Source organism: Protobothrops mucrosquamatus, unplaced genomic scaffold (assembly GCF_001527695.2).
Source record: "Protobothrops mucrosquamatus isolate PMUCROS unplaced genomic scaffold, P.Mucros_1.0 scaffold_129, whole genome shotgun sequence".
Lineage (NCBI taxonomy): Eukaryota > Metazoa > Chordata > Lepidosauria > Squamata > Viperidae > Protobothrops > Protobothrops mucrosquamatus.
Window position 1 is genome coordinate 339,940 of NW_015386205.1, and position 10,110 is coordinate 350,049.

Sequence of the window (10,110 nt, forward strand, 5' to 3'; positions counted from 1 at the left end):
GAGGCTTCCGACAAGCAAAGTCAGTGGGGGAAATGATTGCTTAACAACAGCAGCAAAAAAGGTCTAAAATCAAGTGTGACTCACTTCCATTGCTTAGTGATGGAAGTTCTGGTCCCAATTGTGATTTTAAGTTGAGGACTATTTATAGTTTGCATTAGTTAGATCAGGGGTCCCCAACCCCTGGTCTGTGGACCGGTACCAGGCCATGGCATACCAGTAACCGGGCCGCACAAACAAGCAAACCCCCATCCACAGGATGCAGGCAGCACACAAAACCACCACCCCCTCCGGCCTGCGGAAAAACCTCTCTCCACATAACCGGTCCCTGGTGCCCGAAAGGTTGGGGACCTTTGGGTTAGATGACATCTGGAGTATTGTATTTCATTCTAAGCTGATTTTAGGAAAAGCAAATCTGAAGAAAACTAAATAATGGAGAGAACAGTTGTACATATTGAGTATTTTAGGCTTGAGAACACTTAAGGGAAACATTTTTATGTAATAAAGAAGATAGAAAAGATTTTTTCAGTTCTGGATGACAGGACAATAATGCATTTAGATCACAAGGAAGTACATGTCAAGTTCCTTCTGAGAAGCCCAATGAAGCAAAACACCAGAGGCATTGCGTTCTCTAATGTTAACTTTATTAGGCACTAGCTGTACCCGGCCACGCGTTGCTGTGGCTCAGTCTGGTAAAAGCGTGTGTTGCTTTTACGTCCAACAGATGGCGCTGTTTTTCAAAAAAAGCATGTTTTTACTTGTCACAGCTGTGACATCTATATAATATAGGTATATAAAAACACGTGCGTATTCGAATGCAACATTTTGTCAAAATTTCAAAGCAATCGGTGAAGAACTTTTGGAGATTTAAGATTTTGAACAAACGAACATTTACATTTTTATTTATATAGATTAGCAAACTGTTACAATAGAATTAAAGCTAGCTGTGAGAAAAGAATGAGAAGCGGTTAATTAAAAGAATGAATCTTTCCCTCCCCTCTCTGACAGTTCAGGTCACATTGTCCAATATATCTTCCAGTAATTATGAGAAGAAACTTTAGTTCGCCAAAACAACTCTTCAATGATTTTGGGTCTCATGTTGATAAGGAACACCTGTGTATTCAAAACTCTCCCCTCTTTTTCTCCCGCACTATTGGCAAACTAGAAGCATGCAGCCATCCTAAAGACAGTAGATTTCGTAGCTTGACAGTACATTTCAGTTAACCATCCTGAAAACATTCCTAATGGTAAAAGCAAGTCAATTTGGAGCAAATTTTGTGCTGTACACAGGTAGTCCACAACTTAGAACAGTTCATTTAGTGATCATTAGAAGTTATAATGGCACTCAAAAAAAGTGCCTTATGATTGTTTTTCACACAACTGCTACAATATCCCCATGGTCACATGATCAAAATTCAGAGGCTTGGCAACTGACTCATTTATGATGGTTGCACTGTCCCAGGGTCATATGATCACCTTTTGCAACCTTCTGACAAGGAAACTCAATGGGGAAGCCAAATTCATTTAATAACCATGTTACTAACTTAACAACTGTAGTGATTCTTTTAATAACTAGGGCAAAAATTAACTGTTGTGCTTCGTAACAGAAATTTTGGGCTCAGTTGTGGTCATAAATCAAGGACTACTTGTATTGTCTTTTTTAGAGGCATTTAAACAGACTGGATAATCACTAGTCAGAGATGTACAGTGGTCACAAATTTCAGCAGTGAATAGGGAAGTGGATTAGATTATTTCTTTTTTAAAGCAGGTATTTATTACTAATATAATTTCAAAAAAAGGAAAATGTATAATACTGATACAAATACTTTTAAAATATAGAAAATGTGGGGAAAAAGGAAGGAAGAGGAGAAAAAAACAATGAAATGCAGGTGGGTATTTAACAAGGATGCAATATTGGTCAGTTTTAGCACATCTGAGCCAGTATATCAGAAATGTAACTAAAATCTGGTTTTATCTAAAGCAACCTCACATTGTTCTAAATTACCTTCTTTTATCCCTTACTTTTAATGTGTTTTACTTTTTGTTTGCTTTGTCTGATATTGCCAACTCCAGGACATCACATGATGGATTTGTATGCAATACTTTGCTGAGTTTATTTTTAAGGAGCCTGACCAAGAACACGTCTTGAATAATTGTTACGTACTTTTTTTCTCCCTCCTGCCTTTTTGGGAGGAGACAAGCATACCTCGTATCAGCAGGATTCCAACACAAAATATGGCAAGTTTATTCCTTAATTGCAGGCCCTGTCATAAGCTCTGTAAAACATGATTCATAGCTCTGCATGGCTATGAACCCAGCTAATTGTGGGGTGTTCAATAAATCTTATTTTAATGCTACAGATTTTAATTCAGGACACTTTACCCGTCCACCAAAACGCTGTGCTTCACATTTTCAGAAGAAGACTCTCTATAAGCGAACCTGTTAGTAATAAGTACTGTGTAGTCATGCTCAATATTAAATCTGCATTAAAATATTTTTAATGGTTTTAGATATATATTACAGAAAAGAGCGAGTGGGAAAGTTTTTATAACAGACGATGATGGCGGCAGCGGCACCAATACCTCGACTTTGCTTTAAACCAGTGTTTCTCAACCTTGACAATTTTAAGGCATGTGGACTTCAACTCCCAGAATTCCACAGCCAGCAATGCTGGCTGTGGAATTCTGGTAGTTGAAGTCCACATGCCTTAAAATTGTCAAGGTTGAGAAACACTGCTTTAAACTGATCCTAAGCACCGCATAAAGGCTGGCGCTATATAAAGGAATTGAAGCTGGTTCGTCTTCAGCGAGTCCGATTGGGAACCCTTGATGAGGGAGCTGCTTCTCGGCGGAGGGCTATCTCGGTGACACCAAGAGGGAGGGAAATTCTGTCCGTCGGGAAGTGAAGCTGGGAACTGCTGATTGTGTCGGTGGGGGGCGCTAAGCGAGGAAGATGCTGCTGGTGCTGTCGGAAGAGCACAAAGAACACCTGGGCTTCCTTCCCCAAGTAGAGAGCTCAGGTAGGAGCACTTCGAGGGCTTGCAGGGCTCGTCCATTCTGACTTGCGTGGCTCCGGGGACCGCGGGCCCTTCCTCGCCCAATCGCTTGCATTCCGCGGGGGAAGATGGAAAAGCGCCTGATGGGATATAATCAGTGTTTCTCAACCTTGACGATTTTAAGGCATGTGGACTTCAACTCCCAGAATTCCACAGCCAGCATTGCTGGCTTGGAATTCTGGGAGTTGAAGTCCACATGCCTTAAAATTGTCAAGGTTGAGAAACACTGGGATATATAATCCTGTTATGATGAGGCCACTACGCACGCCTTTGCCTGTTTATTTGGGAATGTTCCGCGTGGAGTATCGGAATATTTAGGACTGCGACCCTGAGAGCGCCCTGGATACGCTTGCTCAGCTGAAAACACCCTTGGGGTCATGCTTCCAGGGAAGTGTGGCTACCCTCGCAGTTTAAAAGGATTTTATCAGCATTGCCAGCAAAGATGTTTGTGACAAATAAATACGTGTGCCCAATAAAAATAGCTCGCCTGCCCCTGCTTTTATAGTACAAACTATTTATTGCAAGTAAACATAACAATTCTAATACAGTTCTATTGATACCAGGGATATATACTGCTCACAAAAATAAAGGGAACGCAAACCCCTTCAGTTCCATGGTAAAATGTTCCCTTTATTTTTTTGAGCAGTATATATGTTCACTTTATTTTCTGGTATATTCTATGTAGACTTATGATTCATTTTGACTTTAAGCTTCAAGAAATAATACAAACCTACTCTATAATTTGACCTATGTTAATTCTCCAATTTTAATGTGAAAGCTTTGCTAAAACAGTTTTAGACAGCTTTAGAACATCTTGCATAGCTTTCAAAGACCAAAAAGACTACCGTATACACAATGTCTGGAGTACTTTGTTCTGTATCTTCATGATCAAAGTATATTAAAGTTTATGTAAACATTTTTAAATGAACACAGACTATAAATCTAAAAGAATGATTCTTATAATAATGCTTATTCATATATCTTAGTATGCTTTGTTAAATGTTAATGTTTGCAGAAATTCTAAGAATTGTTTTTAACTTGCAGCTAGTCAAAAAGTATGCCTGGAATGACTTTGCGTTAGCTATTTTATTTTGTATTTTACTTTTTTGCAACTAAAATATTTTTTAACAGTGAAAAGTCATTCTTTTTTATTAGTTCACATATCTGATTAAGATGTGGTTAGATTAACAGTTAAATGAAGCATAATTACGGTAGCTGGCTTCATGTAACAAATTAAGCAATAAGCCATAGTTTACAAACTAGTAACTGAGATTGCACAGCACGGTGGTTGTAATGTGATCAATCAGCTTATAGAAATAAACTGTTTTTAGGTTTATACAATACATTGAAGAATGGAGTAGCCAAAAGCAACATTGCTTTTGGCTACTCCATTTGGAGTAGTTTGTGCAACATTGATTCAAAGTTAGCAAGTTTGTGATTGCTTTTATGTTGTGCAAACATAGCCAAGTCTGCCAACTTGCACAATCACTTAGCATAACCTAATCATCTCAGATAAATTGATCTAATCCCCATATTGCAAATTATTAATGTAGCTAGCTTGCAATTACAAATGTTCTAGCAGAGGCAGTTCCTATGTCTGCAGTTAATTCAGTTTTATTCATGCACTAAATTGAACCAAATTAACTATATAAGCTGAGTTCAGGTTGCATTCTCTGTGTTGTTTGGCTCATTTTGTGATTTGTTGTGAATAGTCTAATTTTTGATCTAGGAACTTCTCTGGTCACATTGGAGTTTAAGTAGACAGTAATATTATTAGGAAGCACACTGTGGCTGCCTTCAGCACTTCAGGAACTGCCAAAGCTTCCCCATTCAGATTCAGTTCGTATGCAGTTTGATATGCAAGACTAACTCTATGCCCAATTCCAGAAACTTGTAGAAATGGAACCATTTTCAGATTAATATTACCTGTACCAACTGATTAGGCATTTAACAATTTGATTACTAGATTTATCTCTACATGGGATTTATGTTCTCATTAGTGGACTAGGTAAAACATATATAAATGCTTTATAAAATGCAGGAATGTATGTACAGCATTTTTTTAACTGATAAAGCAGCTGTGTATTTTCATCCCAGTAAAGTGATTCATATAAAGACAGCTAAGATCAGTTTTTAAAGCAGCAGTACAAGCATTGCAAACCATATGACTGATTTAATGTTCCCCAAAGGCGTTGCAAAGCTCAATATTTTTAATGTTTTGCAAAACCCTATTTATTATTGCTTTCATTCATGTTTGAATTAACTACCCTTTCTAAACTATAACTGCAGTTATAAATCAATTATTCTTTTGGGATAATTGGAATCAATTACAGACATGTTGCATCTATGTAACATTCAAGCAAACCAAAACATTTTTTTCTTGTTACTTTGCTTATTTTTGTCTTTGGGATTTGAGGAAGCCAAAGGATTAAAACAAAATGTTGCATAAATTTTAGATATTGTCACCTAACAGAGCCAAGGGAACAGCCCTCAAAAAGTGGAAAAAATTTAATTTTGGGGAGACATGATTTGGTGACATACTTTATATTATAATATGATATATTAATATTTTAAGAGGAATAAGAGTTTCTGGATCATATGACAAGGAACACAAACCACAGACTTAAATGTCAATTGGCTAGTGCCTGCTGATATGCAGTCATGGCAGTATTCTGGCTTATTATTTCAAAGAAACATGGTCATTTTGTGATCCAATAGTAGGGTCTTTTTATCATATGACAAATATCATTTATCATATGACAAATATTTCTAACATAATTTTCTGAGGAATTCTGGTTTTCTCAGAAAAAGCAGTTTGGGGCACTCTGCTCTGTTGCTACTACTTGGCTGTTGCTCCTATTTAAATAAACTTCTATGCATATTGGTTTAATATTAGGAACCTGACCCTGCCTTGTTCCTTAATAACATCATCAGAAGTCATAGCTTCTTTTTAGATTATGGTTATTGAGAAAAGGCCAAGGCACACATACTGAAAAAACTACAGATGCTGCCATTCAAGTATATTTAGCTTCCAGATCTATACATAAATGTTTGAGTATTGTGCATTAGTCTAATATTTATTCCCAAACCAGATTTTTTTTTTAGAATCTAGTTCACTATTATATGGAAAAATTGATAGTGAAAAATAAGGGTTGAAATTTTATTCTGGCAGACCATAATGTTGTGCTCATTCCTTTTATTTGTCCATTTCTGCCTATATTCATACTCTCTAAATTTCCCTCTGTAAATTCAAAAACAGATTCATAATTTGTCATGGATGGAGATATCAATGAAGGAGAATATTTGTAGCTCAGGGTTGAAATAAGGGGTCTTTGGTGCTCTCTGAGCTTGCTAGTTTTGTTGTAGACGTTTCATTATCCGAACTATGTAACATCATCCGTGCTAATAATGAATAATGAAACGTCTGCAAGAAAACAAGCAAGCTCAAAGAGCACCAAAGAATGGAGATATGTTTTATTCAAATAGATTACTCTTAAAGGAGGCTTTTATATTTCCCAGCCATAATCTCATTATGGTTCTTCTTTTTTTAGTTGTCAATGAATTTGGTCGTATTGCTATTGAGTTCTTAAGAAAAGGCACAAACCCTAAAGTCTATGAAGGAGCAGCAAGTAAGTATAAGAACAGTATGTTTTCTTAGGACCTTGTGGCTATAAAAGCAACAGACAAAAATAGATTACACATCTATTATTGATTTTATATATTGATGAGATGTAATGGTGTTAACCCAATAAAAATTATTAATTTGAACTAGGGATAAGATTTGTACCTTGGTCCAAAACAGTTTAGGATCATGGTTTACAAAAAAATGTAAACTAACTCTGCAGGGTGATTGCATAGGAAACTATGTTGAGGAAGTTAAAATAAGAAAATACAATTTCTTTCAGCTTGAGGGCTTTGAATAATATGTTAAAGGCCACTGTCCAAAAGAAATGAGGTAACTTTATTTTTCCTTTGATTAATTTTTAAAGCTTGTATTCATTTGTTGTTAAGGTTAAGATTTATTTAATGTTTGAATAAACATTAATAACAGAATTTTCCTTACCATAAGCCATAGCTGATTCTTGTCATCTATGAAGACTTGTTTCATTGTTAACCTCCCCTATTGATAAAGAGAAGACACTATAACCTTTTTTTAAGTTCAAATGAAGTGAAAGTGAAGAAGGGAAATCAGAATAAGCAAGACCTTTTTGTTTTTTACAGGGAAACAAAGATTTGTTTGGATTTAGAGTATGGAGAGTGTTTTTAAGGGGTATTTTTTCTCCTTTAAAATTCCTAAAATTGAAAATTGTTGGGGGGCTTTAACTTTCCTATCTACCATCAAACTAATAAGCTTTGATATCAATGCCTGTGTTAAGAAAAAGTAAAGTATTGAAGGAGAAAAGTTACAAAGATCATTCTCAGTTAGAAAAGACCTGATTCCAGACTTGCAAATGTTTTAATCCTTTTTTTTAAAAAAAATATTCAGAATTTTACTGAACATGACAGAGGAGGGAAGAATAGTTAATTTACATATTACATGCAGAAGAAGGATTTCCTCTCTCATAACCTGTTCAATTTTCTGAAAGATGAGGCATTTTATACCTCTTCGATCAGCCTGCTTACTTGTTTTTCTGCAATTCCTGGTTGCTAAATCAGTGCTTAAATATGAATCTGGCTTGATGAGATCTGTAAATTAGAAATAAACCGTTAAGCAACTTTCTAATGTTCTGAAAATCAGAAGCAATTTAGAAAGCAAAAAGTATATATTAATGCACGCTTACACCTATAATGTCAGAAAAATATGTTCATATAGGTTTTTTTATATATAGTTTATTACTCTGGGTCTGGAAATGGTGGAGTAAAGCTTGCTTGCAAATGCAAAGCAACAAGGAAGTTCTGAAATCACATCTGTAAATAATGAAAGGTGTACCTTTGATAAATGTGCTCAACTTCTTTTTCCAGTTCCTTACAAAGCAGAAACCATGTTCAAATATTTTTTCAGCTATTGTTAAATCACTGCACTTGTACTGAGATTTCATCAGAATTGGTGCAGCAGTTTCAGAATTGGATTTAAGTTAGGAGTCTATACTCTGAAAAAAAGGGGTACATCCTTAACATTATATATCATGTTATGGAGATGTCACATATGGTAAACTAGCATATTTTCCATAGGCATAGGATATTTGACATAAAGCTTATAAGCATTTTATTCGCAGTTTGCATTCTAAGCAGCAAAGGCCTGCCTTTCTAATGTTCTTATTCATTTTATTTTCGGATAATTCATGAAAAATGGAAAAGCTTTAGAGGAAAATTTTTTTGAGCTCTGATCTCTAATAGACTTTTATATGAATTTCACTGGACATTGTAAGCCAAAGATCTCTTCTGCCTCTCTTTTCAATCATTGTTAATCATTTACATGCAAAATTCAAGACAGCTTACTTCTAATAAATACATTCACATTTGCAACCTAGCATATGTTTCTAGCTATAATGATTTATTTTTATGACTTTGTTTCCTTTATTGACCATTTATATGTTGTATTTCTATGGCCTTTTCATTTTTTAGAAAAACTTAATGTAAATAGTGAGACAATTCAGCATGGAGTAGAAGGATTAACATACCTTCTCACTGAGAGCTCAAAACTCATGGTAAGTGGTTTACACAATGTGTTCTATTTAGAGAAATAAGCATATACTTCAGATTGTTTTGTGGGAGAGAATTAAGTATGTCTCACTTCTACAAAGGTGTGGTGTTTTAGATGAAAGTTTAAACATTCCTCTGGTTTTGGTGCATTTACTATTTAGTTGCTAATTTCTTTCACCTGTTCAGGTTTCATTGACTTTAAGAACACTTATTGATGACTATCTACATATTTTAAAATTTTTATATGCTGATTTCTACTGACCAATCATATTTCATAGTAGGAAATATGATCTTTAGAACAAGAAATATATTTGGAGCAAGGAAAAATGTAATAAAATTAACTGAAAATTTAAATGTTTTGCATTTTATACTTTTTAGATATCTGAGATAGATTTTCAAGACTCAATACTCGTATTACAATTTCCTGAAGAACTGAATGCCTTATTACTTCAGCTCTATCTTGACAACAGAAAGGAGATCAGGAATATTCTGAGTGAACTAACACCAAAGTTTCCTAGTTATCATAATCTGGAGTGGAGACTAGATGTGCAGGTAAGAATACAAGCATTAGTAGATACTCACTGATTTATATCAGCTCCAATAAGAACAAATTTGTTTATTGATTTCAAATGAGCAAATATTTGTTCTTTCCAGAAGATAGAGGTAGCAATATTATGAAATCATACTTTTTGCCATATAATTATTCACAGGAGGATACAATAAAGTAAACTATATAAGTTATCCATTTATTCATTAGGACAATGCAATTTGCACCTTCAGTCTATTCATATTAAGAAAATACTTAGAGAAATTTCCATCATTCCCATCTTACTAGTGCAATAGTATATCCTGCTCCCTGCAAATTATTGGAATTTTATTCAAATTGCCTCTTATTTTGCAATAGAAAATTTGGAATAAATGTTGGTCATTTTAAATGGTAATGTAATAAATTATTCAAATTAATGAAACTTTAAAGAAAATTAAAGGTTCTAGTGAGAATAATAAAAAGTTATGTACATAGTCTAGTCTAATAAAAATCAGCCACTAAATTGTTTAGCAGCCTATTCTTGGAATTAGAACTAGGGTAACATATTTATAACATTATAACATAATACATACCATAAATGTATGTGAGGGAGGGATTATCCAACTGACAGGCCTGTGAAGTCTTTCCCACAAAGATAGGTAATGTCTTCAAATGGGAGCCAGTTTGGTGTAATGGTTAAGGCACCCAGGCCAGAAACCAGGATGCTGTGAATTCTAGTCCCACCTTAGACATAAAAGCTGCCTGGGTGACTTTGGCCAGTCTTTCTCGGCCCATCATGTCACAGCTGGCTTTTAAGAGACAAGCTAGTTGTTCAATTTTTATCATAACTAATGGATCAACACTTGATTGATTTGAAAAAAAAGCAGAA

General features: G+C 35.0%; 1 protein-coding gene across 1 annotated transcript in view; it reads left to right on the forward strand.

Annotated features, from left to right (window-relative positions):
- Positions 1 to 2,865: 2,865 nt before the first annotated feature.
- Positions 2,866 to 10,110, forward strand: part of COMMD2 (COMM domain containing 2) — a 9,362-nt gene continuing 2,117 nt past the window's right edge. Inside the window, exons 1-4 of the mRNA XM_015817754.1 lie at positions 2,866 to 3,016; positions 6,604 to 6,681; positions 8,618 to 8,700; positions 9,074 to 9,247. Coding sequence (XP_015673240.1) covers positions 2,950 to 3,016; positions 6,604 to 6,681; positions 8,618 to 8,700; positions 9,074 to 9,247 — 402 coding nt within the window. The 5' untranslated portion in view covers positions 2,866 to 2,949. The remainder of the gene's footprint in view (positions 3,017 to 6,603; positions 6,682 to 8,617; positions 8,701 to 9,073; positions 9,248 to 10,110) is intronic.